General features: G+C 43.1%; 1 protein-coding gene across 1 annotated transcript in view; it reads right to left on the bottom strand.

The window, feature by feature from the left end:
• The window catches only part of ulk4 (unc-51 like kinase 4), a 150,359-nt gene that overhangs the window by 16,256 nt on the left and 114,483 nt on the right, over window positions 1-19,620 (bottom strand). The window contains exons 33-35 of the mRNA XM_077528300.1: window positions 17,909-18,072; window positions 16,620-16,721; window positions 3,415-3,603 (exon numbers count right to left, since the gene is read on the bottom strand). Of these exons, the coding sequence (XP_077384426.1) occupies window positions 3,415-3,603; window positions 16,620-16,721; window positions 17,909-18,072 (455 nt within the window). The remainder of the gene's footprint in view (window positions 1-3,414; window positions 3,604-16,619; window positions 16,722-17,908; window positions 18,073-19,620) is intronic.

The following is a 19,620-nucleotide window of genomic DNA, read 5'->3' as shown; positions in this document are numbered from 1 at the left end:
CAGTCAGACCAATGTTTCCACATCCTAGACTGATACCGTATAGCACTGCACTCCACCTGCAGCCATTGCAAACTTCCTTTCTTGTAGTTGGACCAAAGGTGAGCTGTGTAAAGCGGTGTGCAGTATGATTTAAAGTTAAACAATGCAATCTTCACCTCGTCCGTACAGGAACCAAACCTGTCTTCCAGAGTGTTAGAGCATATTCATTCATTCATTTGTTCATTTATTTCAGGCAATAATCAACATTAACAATATATCAATTTTTCTAGACAAATTTTTCTAAACCTAGCCTGAAAAGGAGTGGGAGGAAGAAAAACTTATTAAGTCCCACACCCAATATCATTAGTATCAAAAACAAATTTAGCTACTTTCCTACAAACTTGCACTAACCAACAGCGGTTGTCATAATACTAAAAAACTGTGTGTTTACAAACAGTGTGTTAATTAACTAACATGACATCAACAGTTCATACCAGCAATGGTAATAAAAAATAACAATATCAGCTTGGGTAAGAGACAAACTAGAAACAAAACAAGTCCACAAATGGCACATATCAATAATTCAAAGACACAAGCATACCAACAGTGGCGATAGATGGTATATAAAATAAGAAGGCAGCAAGTATACTCTTATCACAATAAGTTGAAAGATTGATGCTGGTTTAAGATGCACTCTCCAAATACTGAGACCAAACCATATGTTTGTAAGACAGTTTGAATCTGTGAATGTTTTGGCATTGCTTGTGTTGTACCTCTAAGTTGTTCCAAAGTTTGACCCCACGCACAGACACACAAAAACTTTTACGAACAGTTCTAAATTTAGGTAATATAAAATCTCCATATCCTCTCAAGTTGTGATAGACATTCTCTTTTTTTGTAAATATATATTGCAAATTATCAGGTAGTAATTCCTAAAATGCTTTCTATAAAATTATTAAAGTATTATACTTTATAAGGTCATATAATTTAAACAACTTTGATTGGATAAACAGACCATGAGTATGATAAAAAAACAACAACTTTATGAATAATTCGCATAGCCCGTTTCTGTAAGATTACTAGTGGATTAATTGTACATTGATAAGTGTTCCCCCACACTTCGACACAGTAGTTGAATTATGGTTGTATCAACGTGCAATAAAGTATACGAAGTGCATTTTCATCCAAGCAATATTTCACTTTATTAATAATTGAGAGGCATTTAGAGATTTTTGTTTTTATATGTCTGACGTGGGACTTCCATGTCAACTTCTTATCGATTATCACTCCTAAAAATTTTATCTCGTTTACATTTTCAATCTGAACACCGTCAATAACTATATGCAAATTAACTATATGCAAATCATAATTATTCTTAACATTACCAAACGTCATAACTTTTGTTTTATGTAAATTTAGAGATCATTTATTTATGTCCATCCACATTTTGATGGATTTTAACTCTGTGTTAACAACATTTACCAACTCATTATAAGTATTACTACTATAAAATATATTTGTATCATCTGCAAATAGCATTGGCTTTAGTGACTGTGATACATTAAAGATGTGATTTATGTATACATTGAAAAGCTTTGGCCCCAATACGGAGCTCTGGGGAACACCACAAACAATGTCAAGTTCTTCTGATATATATTGGCCCATTTTGACGTATTGTACTCTTCCTGTTAAGTAACTTTTTATCCAGTCTCCAGCAATACCACGTATGCCATATTGTCCCAGTTTATTGATCAAGATTGTATGATCTATTGTATCAAATGCTTTTTTAAAAGCAACAAAGATACCAACTGCATATTTTTTCTCTTCCAGAGCATTTGTAATTTCTTCTATTGCATCAATTATTGCCATGGAGGTAGTTCTTCCAGTTCTAAAACCATATTGTCCTTCATTTATTATTTTATACTTCTCGAAGAAGTTTTCAAGTCGAGAGTTTTTGAAAACTGAGGCAATAGAGAAATTGGTCTGTAATTAGTAAAACGGTGCTTGCAATCATTTTTATACAGAGGTATTACTTTGGCGATTTTCATCTTTATTCGGGAAACAACCAGATTCAAATGATAGGTTAAAAATGTAAGTTAATGGTTTTACAATATTTAGAATGACCCTTTTAACCAAAAACATATTAATATCATGACAGTCAGTTGATGTTTTACTTTGGCACTTATGGACAATGTTTATCACTTCCTTTTCATTGGTTGCTGGTCATATAATGTCCTACATTGCCTATTCATGTCGTCGTCATCAGACAGATCTTCTGTTAATATACGTCCCAAATACTTTGGTTTGCTTGTCACGTGAAGCGCAATATTAGACAGATAAAAAGAAGGAGATGTCATACTTTTGTCCTCCCTTGTTCTACATTTCAGAACCATACTTTTAGCTGCATTGTACTTGATGTCTTGCTCCAAGCCATAGCTTGCACAGGTGTTAAGCAATTGTTGCAACCGAGCAGTACTCGGGCTGAAAACCACCAAATCATCTGCATACATCAAATGATTTAGCAGCAAATCACCACTCTAACAGCCACAGTATTGCATGCCTTCAACCTTATTGTCAGCTCATTCAAATATTGGTTAAAAAGAACTGGGGATAATACTCCCCCTTGTATAACCCCATTTGTAGCACGTAATGGTAAGGTCACACCGTTCCCTCATTTAATTCTCATCGTTTGCTGAGCATACCAATACAGTTAAAATTCGAACAATATAATTTGGCACACCCCTCTGTGTCAATTTCATGAACCGCTTCCCGTGATTTACACTGTCGTAGGCTTTGGATGCATCCAAAAAGCACATAAAAATTTATGAATTTTGAGATTGTATTTGCCAATAATTTCTTTAAGAGCATAGATACACATGTATGTGCCTAAATTTGCTTAATAACCAAACTGGCTGTCTGAGGATGTAACAATTGTTAAAATTGGCCAAGGCAATTGGTCTGTCATTGTCTGAACTGCCAATCTTCCCACCTGTCTTTAATGACGGAAACTAATAGCACAGTTAGCATGGAGTCAGGCAAAAACCCATGAACAAAAAAAGCTGTGAAACAAATGGAGATCAGGGGAAGTAACCTTGCACTTGCAAAGTTTAAGTGCTCAGCTGAGACGCTGACTACAACGTCAATGGCGCTCAAAGACCACCACCAAGACCATAAAGAAGATTTCTCGGAAATAGAACCTGCTAAATGAATTTGATGGTACAAGTGAATATTCTATTCATCCACATGCTCATAGCAGACGTAGCCAATGATGTTGAACAAACTTAAATCCTACATGCAAAATAAAATAATTGTGACTAACGAGAGAAAATGTGTTGTTGTTATCCATGTAATACAAACAAATAGGAGGCATGTTGGTCATTTGCTTTTGTTGCACATGCTTCAATTTTATGTGTTGTGCGTGTCCATCATACTCACCAGCCGTTTGATTATCTTTAGTATTGTGCGTTGACTTTGGTGAGTCCTGCCACACTTGATGCATAGAACATGGGTGAATGAACGCAAACAGGAAGGTGACAGGCAGTCAGAACTTCCTCCATACAGCTGGACCAGCAAAGACAGGCACTGAATAGACTCCTCCCACACGTCCTGGCTCTCAATTGACAGCTAAACAGAACAAAACATTTAGTATGTATCAGTTCAACAATTGACGTGTCTGAAGTTGTGTCTGTCTGTGAAGATGATCTTCCCCTTATCTATTGTAACGTTTGTCAAGAAATGCTGTTGCAATTTCAACTGTTTGTTTGCTCTTGGGCTGGGGGGGATTGAGCAAGTCGACCACAAAAATAGGTCAACACCAAATTTCTACCCCAAACTTCGCCGGCACCATATTACGACATCCAGACATCTGAATGAGCATTACGAATTATACTACGGTTCTATGAATCCTGAATAACTGCCAGAGTGTTCTGTAGCTCAGAATCCTCATTTCACTTAATATGCATTTTGCATTCTTGAACAGCAGTTGATGTGTATGTGATTCTGCCCTTCTAAATGTTCCTGAAGCTGTCTAATGACACCATAGTTGGACTTGACTGTAAAGCATAATAAAAAGAATGAAACATTTTGTATCGTTAAATACAAAATGTTTATTTTTTAGAAAGATGCCAGTGCTAATGCTAAAGTCAATGTAAAATCATATTGACATGCTAATGGTAAATTAGCATTTATTTCCAAGAATGATATTCCTTCAAAAAGCCAACAGAAAGGCAATACTTATAGGCATAGATTCAACCTAATCTGTGAAAAACGAGTTATATTAATAAAGCTCAATCACTACTTTGTTCTTTTCATCGTATGTTAAAGGTAGAGTCCAATGCATTTCCATTGCAGTTTGTAAACACAACATTCCAAATTGACATAAAACTGACACTCCTCCCACTGGGCTGAAATTATAAAATGTTTTAATTTTCACATTGTTTGTACATTTGAATAAACAACTATGCTAATAATAATGTTAATGGTTGAGCGGTTGGTTTAGGCGGCGCAATTGCATATAGCCTATTTAGCACAGACACATTTGGAGTGGTGGGAGGACACTGTGCGGAGCAGTGAAAATCCGCATATTCAACAAAAGTTGAAAAATGTCACACACAGCTTGTCTGTTGTCACCTGGAGCGCAACAACATGGGAAGCCACTTACCCCCGTAAAAAAAATTGTATCCCCTCCTGTGGGTTCAACACGTTTTTCAATAAATTCATGAAAACAAGTGTGTTTTCCAGTTTTATGAACGTTTTGAAACAAGAAAAAAACATTTATTAATTTTAAATCAAAGTAAGTTTCTCACATGGTTTTGTTACAATCATGTTACAGGAGGGAGACTGGGGCTACTTGTATCACTTTTTATACTTTTATATATATTTTGTAATCAATATATCATATAATATATAAACAAAATGTATACCAGATGAAAGACCAAAATCTTAGGTATATTTTTTGCATTCATGTCATTTTCATACATGTCAGTGCAGAGTTATAAGCCATCAAATAGAGGGAGTGAACTTGTGACATGTTGCCCCCACCAATGGGTAAATTGTCACACTATATAGGGTAACATGTCACATTGGATTTTGCAACTAATAAATCAAGGACAAAATAATCCCTGTTCTCTCGTTTTTGTTTGTTTTTAAAGCCAGAGATATTGTTTTTCATTGATCTAGAGAATTTACCACAATCCTTGAGCAAACTTTAACATAAAATATTATGAAATAGATTAAAGTTATTCTCAAATGCTTGTTTTGCTTCTTTTAAACTGGAAATTTGAGATTAAATTGAATTAAAAGAAAAAAATAAAGCATTTTGGTTAATAGAAGGATGGTTCATCAAGAAACTTAAACCAGTCCTGACATGTGGGCATACTGTAGTTTCAACAACTGGAAAATCAATTTGTAAACGATGAAACAAAATCTGGCAAACTACTTTCCTCACTCTTCAGACTCATAATCTGAATAGAAGAACAATTCTGGCATACAAAAACAGGGTTGCCAGAGGTGCAAATTTCATTGGCCCAATCTTTGCATATGTGACTACAAACCCCAAAATGACTGAGACAACTTGCCCCAAACTACCATGTTGGCTAATACGTTTTAGTTTAAAGTCAGCTTAAAACAAAGCAGTGACTGAGGCATGACAAGATGCCTTAATCGCTCCTCTAACGTGTCCACATGATTTGTTGCTAGAATTTATATGTTTATATGTATCTATGTACGACGCCTGTTTCAAAATATATGAAGTTGAACATTTTTACTTTGGGTTGTGCAAAACATATAACTGGCACTCATGTCAGCTCACAATGTGCTATTCTCTCAGACAGTACATAACCCCTGACCATTTATACAAAGAAAACTAGTATTCCAATTTTTCGCTGCACCCTCTGGTGGAGAAGAAAATTGCAACGTGATGACTTACCCGTGATACAAGTAGCCCCGGTCTCCTGAAGTGTAAGGCAGTAGCCTGATGCATTTGTAAGACCTGTTGTGTTTCATTGTGTGTTATAGGTATAACTGTACCAAGTTGTTTTCTTTGCAATTCGGTGGTTTCAGCCCATTTTTATCCGGGTTTGGGACCGGTGGGGAATCGGCGTATAGCGCCACAACACTCTGTCACCTGCGGTATTAGTAATAAATCAGTAATAAATTGCATTGTGCAGCCGCAAGGTAATGAGTTAGTTTCATATCTTCTTAACTACACTGAGTTAGAATGTAGTTACGCTAGCATTGCTAGTTGGATACGTGCTCAACAGACAGGCCAGCACAACACAACATTCCTTGCATTGTTCCAGCAGTATGGAGTTAGAATCATGCCAAAACCCTGTATACACAAAAAACGTGATCTACGTACACAAAACATGATCTACGTACACAAAGAAGCATATCTTCAATTACAACAACAACAAAATGTTTTGCGTACGTAAAAAGCAATTCTACAATTACGGATACAACTCACGTGACTTTTGGCAGTGATATTCTGCCGAGCAGTTTTACGTGCTGAAAACCCTTGATCCACACGCACAAAGCCAGCAAACTTTACAGCAGGGAGCGCTGTTGAGAGAGGGTTTGGCCAATTCGTTGGCATATGGACGCCTTGTCGTGACTTTTTTTTATTTTTTAGATGCTTTATTTAACCAACTGTTGCAAACTTACAGTAAATAGCCTTGTCGTTATTATGCCGCTGCAATTACGTAAAGTGTTACTTTGGGCGTTTATGGCGTTCACAAACAAACACTTCATTAATCTAAAGTCTTTAAAAAAACACTCATTTGACGAGGTAGAAAGCTGCAGTGTGCAGTCCCACCTACATCAAATCGTGGTATTTTACTTACTTTATTTTACCCTAAATCTAATCCTGCATCATAACGCCACTGCCTGGTTGTAATTGTGAACAACGCCATGATGAGTAACACGGCATAATTGCAATATGTAAGTGATAACAACAATCGCAACGCCAATTGCACCAACACCATGGTAACGAAAAGGCATGTCATGTGACCTGCAGTTGCCCAATCACAGCGTAGTAGTTCTTCAACGAGTTGGCCAAACCCTCTCTCAATACGCCCCTGATTCAACAGCGCCCCCTGCTGTAAAGTTTACTGGCTTTGCGCGTGTGGATCATGGGTTTTCGGCACGTAAAACTGCTCGGCAGAATATCACTGCCAAAAGTCACGTGAGTTGTAGAATTGCTTTTTACGTACGCAAAACATTTTGTTGTTGTTGTAATTGAAGATATGCGTCTTTGTGTACCTAGATCAGGTTTTGTGTACGTAGATCAGGTTTTGTGTACGTAGAGCACACGTTTTGTGTACGTAGATCACGTTTTGTGTACGTAGATCACGTTTTGTGTACGTAGAACATATTTTGTGTACGTAGATCACGTTTTGTGTACGTAGATCACGTTTTGTGTACGTCAGGGGTGGCAAACTGTGGTCCTCGAGGGCCGGTGTCCTGCAGGTTTTGCAGATTTCCCTACTCGAAGTGCAGCTGATTCCAATTAACAGGCTCGTTATCAGGTTTCTGCAGAGCTTGCTGATGAGCTGATCATGAATCAGCTGTGTTGAAGTAGGGAAATATCCAAAACCAGCAGGACTGCGGCCCTCGAGGACCGGATCTCGCCACCCCTGGTGTACGTAGAACAGGTTTTGTGTACGTAGATCACGTTTTGTGTACGTAGAACAGGTTTTGTGTACGTAGATCACGTTTTTTGTGTTTACAGGGTTTTGGCATGATTCTAACTCCATACAGCAGTGGGCTGTCAGCGCACTCGCAGCTGGCGTGTGCATGTACCTCCCCCTCCCCCCACTCCATAAATTTTTGCACAAAAAATGAATATTTAAATATTTACTTTTAAATTAGTATATGTTACTTCACATTCACTTCAGCAAAAGTGAAGTGTTATTTGCAATGGCATGCAAATAACATCGGCATGCAAATGACATCACCAAAAAGGCACGACAAATGAGAAAGAATGGACTTATCGAAAGCACGTGGACAAAAGACTGCCGAATTTTTATTCAAACTAAAGATAACTCTGGTCAAACAAAAAACACGAATCGTGAAAGGAGCTGAGGAATTGGCAGCGCTTGAGAGACAACAGTAATTCACAATATCACAACAACAACAACATCACTAATTACCCAAAGCTGGAGTTGTATATGATTACTTGCTGACTTTGCCAAGGCTAACTCTTGTTTTTACACCTGCATTGATAACATGTATTGCTGTTCCCGTTTGAATCTAAATATTGTCTGGCTCGAATTCCGTTGGAAATTTGTTGTAACAGTCAAGGCTACATGATAAGGCTGTATTGTGGCTACAATGAATCTGCTGTCAATACGCAAAATGGGGGTTGGTGGTCTGATTCCTGGAATGCGGCTGGCATGGGCCGCTCTGCTGGGTGAGCTAGGCTGGGCAGCGCACAGGAGTCATCAGATCGACAACGTGCTAGCAACCAGTGGTGCTACCTGACCAGAATCGAGGCTGGAATCGCTTGAACCGCAATGGGCAGAATGCAAGCCGATCTACTCTTCTGGAAAGCACAACACGTGTGAAAGCTGATCCGAGGTCAGCGAAGACCCTACTGGTGAAAGAGAAGAATTGCGCTTGCCTTGGCTGCTCGCCTGGCGGGGTGGGCCTGCTGGTGGCGTCTGGGGACCGACTCACCAGTTCCAAATGACTGGGACTAGCCACAATCTACACACGGACATTCAAGATGAACTGAGCGAGCAGTGTCTGGGATAGTATGGGATGGATAACGATAAAAATTAATGACTATTCTAAATAATGTATATGATTGATGCGTTGTAGTAATGGGTCGATGGGGATGGGTCTCGAATAAGCTTCGGCTTCTACTCGTCAGCCCTTCTTTCGGATGTCAATGTTGCAAATGATGTGATGTGATTGATGTAAGCTGTAATGTGTCCGAAAGGAAAAAGTGAATAAACTAAAACTAAACTAAACAAATGTGTGTTGCTGACTGGACTGTCAAACTGTGGAAAACATTATTCGACGCAAATGGATTAAATTGATGATTTAAGCCATTATTTATTAGAATAACCAATAGGATAATCGATCCTAACATGATTTGATAGTGACAGACCTAAATTGCTCACCAGTTCATTTCTAAAAAATATCGAGTAATAGGCCATAATACATGAACATCGGTGTATAAAACGGGGCGCCAATCAGACTAAAATTAATATACACCTGCTTCAAATAATTATATGAATAAAACAGCACTGCTTAAATCATTTAAAAGGTAAAATTAGTTTGAAACCAGATAAATGATGGAATTGTCAGAGTCCAGTATGAACTGGAGAGGTGGATCCCAAGATCACGGGCAACAGAGGAGTTTGACAGGATTTATTACAGTTCAAAAATAGGGGAAATAACAAAAAGCGCTGGCCCAAGCCAGGATGGAAAAAATGGGAGAAAACACAAGGTGCTTGCAAAAGGCAAGATGAAAATATCTACTAGTAACTCAATGGCTCTTAATTAATAAATATAACAGGCAAAAAGTCACAACACAAAATAACGTAGCAAAACTTACGAGAGCAAAATTAAACTATAGCATAGTACACGAGACAATGGCTGTAGATTTGGGAGAATAATCCGACGTCGTCCAGGCGACGTCAGAGTCCTTATAAAGGCCTAATGTTGATGCACCGCAGGTGCGGCGCCAGGGGAAACGCCCCCTCAATCACTCAGAGACTGAAAAAAGAAAAGAGCAACACTGAGAGCCCTGCATCATGACAGTACCCCCCCCTTAACGGACGCCCCCTGGCGGACCACCTGGTTTAGACGGATGGGCAGCATGGAAATCACGCAACAGAGACGGATCCAGGATCCAGGAGCGGGGGACCCACTGTCGCTCCTCTGGCCCGTAGCCCTCCCAATCGACCAAGTATTGGAAACCTCTGCCCCGAGGCCTGGAGTCCAGAATCTCCCTGACTGTGTATGCAGGATCGCCGTCGATAATGTGAGGTGCAGGCGGCGATGTTGTAGATGTGTTCAGGGGGCTGGAAGACACTGGCTTGAGTAATGAAACATGGAAAACAGGGTGTACCTTCATGGTGGGGGGCAGACGCAGTCTCGCAGACACCGGAGTCACCATCTTCACAATTTCGAAAGGGCCGATAAACCGGGGACCCAGCTTCCGGGAGTTGCCAGCCAGCCGCAGGTCTCGAGAAGACAGCCAGACCCTCTGTCCAGGTTCATAAGCTGGTGCGGGCCGTCGGTCCGCAATCTGGCGGTTGCGGGTCGCAGTGCGCGATAAGGCCGCCCTAGCCTCGCGCCAAACCCGGTGGGCACGTCTCAAGTGTAACTGGACAGAGGGAACGTCGACCTGGCCTTCCTGGGAAGGGAATAGTGGAGGCTGGTAGCCGTAGGCTGCGTAGAAGGGGGACTGACCTGTGGCTGATGAGACCAAAGTGTTGTGGGCGTACTCCACCCACGGCAGGAAGGTGGACCATGATGAGGGCTCGTCGAGGCAGACACACCGCAGAGCCGCTTCCAGGTCCTGGTTGACCCGCTCAGTCTGCCCATTAGACTGGGGATGGTATCCGGATGAGAGGCTGGCCGTTGCCCCCATGGCTCGGCAAAACCGCCTCCATACTTGAGAGATGAACTGGGGTCCCCGGTCCGAAACAATATCCAGAGGGATACCATGCAGGCGAAAGACGTGACGAATGAGCAGTTGGGCGGTTTCCAGCGCGGTCGGGAGTTTACTTAGGGCGATGAAATGGGCTGACTTCGAAAAACGGTCCACGACCGTAAGGACCACTGTGTTACCATGTGAGGGAGGAAGACCTGTCACAAAGTCCAGTGAAATGTGTGACCAGGGCCTGGAAGGAATCGGCAAAGGCTGAAGCAACCCTGCCGGACGTTGGTTGGAAGGCTTCCCGCAGGCGCAGGTAGTGCATGCCCCCACGTAGTCCTGGGTGTTCTTCCTCATTTCAGGCCACCAGAACCGCTGCTGCAGTACCTGAAAAGTCCTATTTACTCCTGGGTGGCACGTAATTTTAGATTCGTGTCCCCAACGTAACACCTCCGAACGGAGTGTCTCTGGTACAAACAATTTGTCCATGGGACACTCAGGGGGAACTTGAAGCCCTTGCTGAGCATCGATCACCTTACGTTCCACCTCCCACTGAAGTGCACCAATCACGCAATGTGCGGGAAGGATGGGCGCCGGTTCTGCGTCCTCTCGTGCCGGGTCAAACATGCGAGAGAGGGCGTCGGGTTCCTTGTTTTTTGACCCATGACGATAGGTGATGTTGAAGTTGAAACGTGTGAAAAACAGAGCCCACCGAGCCTGCCGGGGATTCATTCGCTTGGCCGCCCGTAGATACTCCAAGTTCTTATGGTCTGTGTAAACTGTAAAGGGTTCCTTCGCCCCCTCAAGCCAGTGCCTCCATTCTTGGAGGGCCAGGACCACTGCCAGCAGTTCTCGATTTCCCACATCATAATTGGCCTCCGCTGAGCTGAGGCGTCGAGAGAAAAAGGCACAAGGATGGATCTTCTGGTCAATTGGGGAGCGTTGCGACAGCACGGCCCCCACTCCTGTATCCGATGCGTCCACCTCAACCAAAAAGGGGAGATCAGTATTAGCGTGGTACAGAACTGGTGGATTAGCAAACACCCTCTTAATTTCCATGAATGCGACATCAGCTTCCTTAGTCCACTTAAAAGGGAGTTTACTTGACGTGATTCTTGTTAGTGGTCTAACTCTTTGACTATAGTTTTTAATAAAACGCCGGTAAAAGTTGGCAAAGCCTAGGAATCGCTGTAGCTGTTTACGCATGGAGGGAACAGGCCAATCTAGGACTGTTTGGATTTTGGCTGTGTCTGCCCGGATTCTCCCCCGTTCAATAACAAAGCCCAAAAACTGGATCGATGTGGTGTGAAACTCACATTTTTCGGCTTTCACATAGAGATGATTCTCAAGGAGGCGCTGGAGTACCCTACGTACATGACATTGGTGTTCTTTGAGGTTACGGGAGAAGATCAGGATATCGTCAAGATACACAAAACAAAAAACGTTTATCATATCTCTCAAAACATCATTAATCAGGCATTGGAAGACGGCCGGGGCGTTAGTTAATCCGAACGGCATAACGCGGTATTCAAAGTGGCCAAGGGGAGTCTTAAAAGCAGTTTTCCACTCGTCACCCTCCCGGATACGAACTAGATGGTAGGCGGAACGTAAATCTAATTTAGTAAAGATTGCAGCTGATTGTAATGGTGCAAAAGCAGAGTCCAGTACTGGCAATGGATACTTATTCTTAATCGTAATTTCATTGAGACCACGATAGTCTATACACGGACGCAGGGACTTATCCTTTTTGTCGACAAAGAAGAAGCCGACAGGGAACGTCGAGGGCTGGATCAATCCTGCCGCCAGCGCACCAGAAATATATTCCTGCAAGGCCTCCTGCTCTGGCTGAGATACGGGATACAGACAGGAACTAGGCAGAGGAGCGTTAGGGATAAGATTAATAGCACAGTCATACGGGCGATGTGGAGGTAGGGACTGTGCACGGTCTTTACTAAACACCTTACGGAGGTCATGATATTCTACGGGTACACCATTCAAGCTAATTGGCTCATCTATTTGCTGGGAAGGTGGGTGGCAGCCCATGCTAGCGGCTCGTAGACAATGAGCATAACAAAAGGTACTCCAATTCTCTAATGCTGGTTTACTCCAATCAATATCAGGATTATGGAGTTTTAGCCAAGGTAACCCTAAAACAATAGACACTGACCGCGATGGTAATACTAGTAACCGTATCTGTTCGACGTGGTTACCCAAAAGACACAGGCCGAGTAGTCCGGCTGAATAATACACCACCCCCAGAGGGTGCCCGTCGAGATCAAACACTTCACGTGGTTTAGGAAGTTTATCTAGAACTACACCCAGAGCCTCTACCACACTGGGGTCAACAAAACATTCATCTGCCCCTGAGTCCACCAATTCAGTGATTTTAATCCTTTTGTCCAGTAAAAATACCTCGCCAGAGAGTTCGAGCCGCTTTACCCCCTCCTCGGCCGGAGGGGGCGACACCGAAGATGTTTGATGGCACTCACGCGAGTCATCCGGGTGTTGGGGTGCTGCTGGAGGGTTGGCGTTCCTGCTGCCCACTCTGGTCTTGCGGCGAGTCGGCTGAGCAGTCATTGCTGGACAGAAGGCGACGCGATGATCCAGCCGCCCGCAGTAGAAGCACGCCCCCGACTTGAGCCGTCGCTGCCTCTCCTCGGGCCGAAGACGTCCGCTCCCCAGCTTCATCGGCTCCACTCCCGGTACGACGTCGGTGCTTCCTGCCGACATCTCTGATGCCACGGGCTCGGGAGCCCTCCTCCATTCGAGCCCGGCTCGCCTTGGCGGTGACGCATGATGCTCTCGTCCTCGTTCCCGCTGTCTCTCTCGCAGCCGATTGTCTAGCCGAATGGCCAAGGAGATGAGAGCCTCGAGGCTATCAGAGTCATCACGCACGGCGAGTTCGTCCTTCACCATGGAGCTTAGCCCTCGCCGAAACAGGCAACACAATGAGGGCTCGTTGAAGCCGCTTTCAGCAAAGAGAGTGCGGAACTCAATAGAAAAGTTCGCGATGGAACGCTTCCCCTGCACACAGTCTAATAGCTGCCCTCCGGCCTCCTTGCCCTTCACCGGGTGATCAAAAACCCTACGTAATTCCTCCACGAAATGCTGGTAGGAGGATCGGACGTCGGGCCGTGTACTGCTTACGGCCATTGCCCAAGACGCTGCCTGTCCCGCCAAGAGGCTCATAATGAACGCAACCTTAGCATCGTCACTAGCGTAGGTAAGGGGCTGCTGACAAAAAATAAGGGAGCAGTGATGCAAAAAAATTCCGCAGCTCCCCGGTTCTCCTCCATAACGCGGAGGGTGAGGCAGTATGGGTTCCCGGGGTGCAGCCGCGGCAGTTACACCTGCGGTAGCCCCCTCCCTGGCGTTCCCCTGTTCCACTCGGGAGCTCAGCTCCTTGAAATGTTGAGCTAGTATGTTCACCGCATCGCGGAGCTCTGCGAGTGAGGTTTCGTGTTGGCTTACCCGACGACTCTGAGAAGCCAATGCATGTCTAACCTCTTTGTTGTCCGTGGGATCCATGGTCGGATTATTCTGTCAGAGTCCAGTATGAACTGGAGAGGTGGATCCCAAGATCACGGGCAACAGAGGAGTTTGACAGGATTTATTACAGTTCAAAAATAGGGGAAAATAACAAAAAGCGCTGGCCCAAGCCAGGATGGAAAAAATGGGAGAAAACACAAGGTGCTTGCAAAAGGCAAGATGAAAATATCTACTAGTAACTCAATGGCTCTTAATTAATAAATATAACAGGCAAAAAGTCACAACACAAAATAACGTAGCAAAACTTACGAGAGCAAAACTAAACTATAGCATAGTACACGAGACAATGGCTGTAGATTTGGGAGAATAATCCGACGTCGTCCAGGCGACGTCAGAGTCCTTATAAAGGCCTAATGTTGATGCACCGCAGGTGCGGCGCCAGGGGAAACGCCCCCTCAATCACTCAGAGACTGAAAAAAGAAAAGAGCAACACTGAGAGCCCTGCATCATGACAGGAATTTTACGTGCGCAAATATATTCAACCCTTTTTACCTCTCCCAACATCAGTTCAATTAGCCACACATTGCATATACATTTATTTTGCTCTCTAAACAACCTCATTAGTCAGATTGTAGTGCACAAAAATGTAGTCATTCAGAGTGAATCAATATAACACACTATACACCTCTTATAAGATGAAGCCTGAGGCACATTCAGAAGCATTCACAGGGGTGCCCTAAGGTGGAGAAAAGTGAGGGCCCCTGACAGACGGACTCAAACAGTATTTTTAATTTGCATCACTGAAGTGATGGTTATGATTTTTTTTTTTTTTTTTTTTTACAAGGCCGCACATTTCTGGGTCATCGATATTACATTGCTATTCACTATTGACTTTGCTAACCATGTTAGTGCTAAGTCTATTACTAACAAGTATCTAATGACACAATTCTCTCGTGTGCTTAAGAAAAGGTGCACAGTTATGTGGTTTTCTGACTGCGCAGATTCTTCCATCCACCTCAGGCAAGGTAAAGACTCCTGTCAATCTAAGATCTGGGGCGGACCTTGAAGTTGCCGCCATGGAGATAGCTGCCCCGACATACCGGGCTAGATTTGGATGAGGACCCACTTCCCTGACGACATCTTCTTGCAGTGCTTCAGCTTCCTAAATGGACTTTTGTGCTATTCTAGTTACTAATGTTCAGTATAACAAACTATGTAAATTGTTGACTGTTTTTTTTTTTTTTTTAATTTATATATATATTTTTTATTTTATTTTATTTTTTTATTTTCCTTGCCCTTTCGTGGTTCGATCAGGGGATGTCATTGATATTTGTGGGCATGTGAAGCTACTTTGAGACTCGTGTGATTAAGGGCTATATAAATAAACTTGACTTGGGAAGATGAACCATCATATTGCACCATAAGTTTCTGTGCAGATACCATATACACAGACATACCTTCTTAGACACTTCCAGAAAGTGTTCAAACGAATATTTGCGAGTTTCGTTCTAATTATTTTCTGACAACCTCATATTTTGCTAATTCAACATTTGCAACATTTGGCAATGTTAGCAATGAAATCCGTCACTAAGTGCGCTGCCAACCAGATTGCGCCACGGTGCGCCGGTGTTATTTGTGCATATGTAAATTAGGTAAAATTAGGCAAAATATGCCCACCCGAATGCAAATGAGACTCATTGATATGCACCGTCTAACGCCAGCGTACATAGCTACACGGAGTTTGTGTGACGCTGCACGCAAACCTGCCACAACCTCTATCCCTGGATCATGACAGCAGTGCATATGGCACGGTGTACGTCCCTTTCTGGCTGATCACGCAGAGAGAGAGAGAGAGAGAGAGAGAGAGAGAGAGAGAGAGAGAGGAAAGGGGACATTTCTCAATGTTAGTTTAGGACAGAACTAACTCGGGCTGATCGGCAATGGCAGGGAGGCATTTTACGATCATTTGTACGTGCAAGATGCATATTGTACGTCCACGGCAACCTCTAACAATATATTAAAAAAAAAAAAAAAAAAAAAAAAAACGATCGCGCCAATAATTTGTACTTTATGAATGAATGCCGTCGTTGTCGTCGTCTCTGCTCTGTACAGCTTAATGGCGCTATAAACGCTTACTCTCGGTCCAACCTCGCTTTCTGATAATGTCATATTTCTCCCAACTGTTACTATACTAAAATGTTTTTGGCGCAAATCCATCACTATGCGCAAACTGAGGGTGCAGTTGTGGTGCAATATTCCGTGCTATTACCGGATGCAGCGCATTTTTAGTAAATAGTTCAGTTCACTAAATTGTTGTTGCGTAACCATACTCAGTTTGAGAAAATAAATCTCGTTAGCATTCATGCTCTTAACATGGTAGAAACAAGACAAGAATAAACATCATGTCTTCATTAAGTGATACACGCATGCCGTAGTGTGCCAAAAACATTCATATTTACAGTCCACAAGCGGCAAAAACATTCATGTATGCATGCAAAGCCTTTCCATGCGCACACACAAACTTGGTGAGTGTTGGCCTTCTCACCATGTGAATGAGGTGTGTGCTGAGTTGGCTCAGGGGTCTGAAGGCAAAGAGCAGCTTCTCTGCCGCATCCGTCTCTGCCGTTGGACAAGATAGCCTCTGGCTCTACACAAGCACACACACACGCGCACGCACACACACGTTAAATCATTTATAGAGATTTGACAGTCAATAATGATGGATCCAGAGACCTGCCAAGCCACATTCTGACAGACTGACGCAAATCCGCACCGACTGATTGACTAACACAGCAACTTGAACAAATTGTGTGTTTTTCTCCTCACATGCGGTTGTTTCAATTTTACATTTAAGACTCCTGACTTTTGAAGTTGTCACGTTCCCGTTCCTCTAGTTGAATGAGTGTGGCCTGCTTCTGCGTGCCTACAGTGGCAGTTGGGGCAAATTAGCAGCAGAGTCAGGTGATGAAGTTTTCTCCATGCTGTTCATCAGTGTGGAAGTAGATGACGAGAGCATCTCTCCTGATCAGATCTTGTTATTGTGCAAATTTGTTCTGGGCAAAAGTTTTCTTCTTAATGAGCCGTGCATTTTTTACAGAATTGATTTCAGCAAACATTCTATTTTTCGCTTGTGTCCCTCCTTCATTCGCTCAATCTTTCCCTCTCCCTCTTTTCCTCTTCTGTCATTCTCCCCTCCACCCAAGCTTCTACCTCCCCTTTAGCCCCACCGCCTCCCTGTCCAGGCATTAATATGTATGCTTTGGGCTGGAGTGCATACTATGGGGAGATGGGGTTTGGCGTGTGTGCGTGTGTGTGTGTGTGAGCAAAAGCGAATGTGTGCAGGGAGGCAAGCTGAGGACAAAGCCAGCGGTGATAATGAGGCCGCAGGGACAGAACCAGACAGGCCCCTCTGTGTCTGCTTGTGAGTGTTTGTGTGTTTCTGTATGTGTGTGTGTGTGTGTGTGTGTGTGTGAGTGAGAAAGAGAGAAAGTGGAGAAAGGGGCTCATCGCCTCATCCGCTTTCCCCTGTGTCCACAACTTCGATATTGCGGTTGGTTAAACCTGCAAGCTTCCAGTGCACACCTCAATTGCCACACACGCAAAACATGACCTTGGGGATACAAGGGCACAAACTGTGGAAGTGATTTTGTGATTATGTCTGTGGAATTGTAAATAGAGGTGAATCAATCCATACTATAAAGGCCAAATTTAGCATGACAAAGCAGAACAACACAGTTTTAGTCCATTCATAAATATTAGCCGCTAAAATACTGGTCACAGTTTTACAGTCTGTTGCTGACAAGTGTACGCGACGTCGATTGTGCGGGGTCATACCTGCAGTGCTGAGCGCACAACATTTGCTGTTTGTGTCAAGATGTTGTGGAGGACTTCCAGAAGGGCTTGCAAAACAAGATGGCTGACCTTCCTCCCGGCAGCTTCTCCATCCAGGTGGACCACGGCAGCCTCTGAGAGGGCACTCACAACAACCTCCGTCAGCCCTGTATGTGTGTGCGTGTGTGAAGGGAAAGGCAATAAAATGAGAGAGGAAAAGCTGACATACAACCAACAGAACATCTGCCAAGCCAAATCCCTACTTAAATGTTTGCGGTAAATCGAAAATGTCCCAGTATACCTCAGCCTGAATATATGTAATTTTAATTGCCACCACTCAGTGTCAAGAACATGACTTTGGGTTTGTTTGTTTGCAACTTCCAGATTTGCCTGCATAAAGGATTACCCAAAATGACTCAAATTATTCATTCAAAATGGATGAAACCAATTTTGTCTCAGGTAAGTTTCAAATCGTATTCAGCATCTGAGAGTAGGACATCTTTAAATAGATCAGTGATGTAGCGTGTGGGCAGGAGCACAACAACATTAGTGGTAGCGCCAACCACAAAAAGATGACGCGAGGTGCAATTGATACGCATGGACCATGCTCAAAAATCACTATTGTGATGTTAACTGCAAGTGGCATGTAAACAGATTACACTGCTGATTTGAGAGATATGACCTTGGTTTAGCATGCTAACCATTAGCATCATTATATTATTCTTTGCTACCTGGCTTTATGTAGGTGTGTATGGAGAAGAACATAACGTTCAAGTCATGCGGTTAAAGTGGACTTAGTGATTTGCCAGGTGTTGTGACATATTATCCACCTTAGAGTATTCCTGAAGGCTCTCATGGAGAAACGATTCTGTTCTTGCCTTCCGACCTCCGGTGATAATTTTGTGGATAAAGAGCACATGACGACGCACATATTGAACCTGCTTGCTTTTCCACAGGAGAAGATTCACTGGGTGCCAACATCAACATTAGGTATAATTTTTAGGTGTACGGGAGACACAACACTGGTCGCAGCAATATTTTTGTCAGCCTTTTTTGTCATTAAGCTGTTGAGAGGTTTTCAGGAGGTTGAAGTTGACTGAATAAAGATGCTCGTATACATTTTGGTGAATATTGTTTGCAGTTTTTGACATCAAGTGGCGTCAAGCTTGTTGAAGGAAACGGCTAGGCAAAATTCAGAATTGAATTGAGAATTACCACTAAGTTCCAATTTAATTCTTGAATTTGAATTGAGGTGGTAAACAGGAAGCAGAATTGCTATTTAAATTCAAATTGCAGGAAATACAATTGGAATTCCAAGAAATTCAATGTATTCATGGTGGAAATTAAAATGTGTTTCACAACAGTTTTACAGTATAAACCTATTTCAAATAATTTAATACGAATATTATTTTAAGGAGGGCGGCACGGTGTTTGAGTGGTTAGCATGTCCGCCTCCCAGTTCTGAGGACTCGGGTTCGAGTCCAGGCTCCGGCCTTCCTGGGTGGAGTTTGCATATTCTCCCCGTGCCCGCGTGGGTCTTCTCTGGGTACTCCGGTCTTCTCCCACATTCCAAAGACATGCATGGCAGGTTGATTGGGCGCTCTGAATTATCCCTAGGTGTGCTTGTGAGTGTGGATGGTTGTTCATCTCTGTGTGCCCTGTGATTGGCTGGCAACCAGTTCAGGGTGTCCCCCGCCTACTGCCCAAAGCCAGCT

The sequence above is a fragment of the Festucalex cinctus genome, chromosome 7 (assembly GCF_051991245.1).
Source record: "Festucalex cinctus isolate MCC-2025b chromosome 7, RoL_Fcin_1.0, whole genome shotgun sequence".
Lineage (NCBI taxonomy): Eukaryota > Metazoa > Chordata > Actinopteri > Syngnathiformes > Syngnathidae > Festucalex > Festucalex cinctus.
Note: the sequence above shows the minus strand (reverse complement) of the source record. Positions and strands in the feature narration are given on the sequence as shown.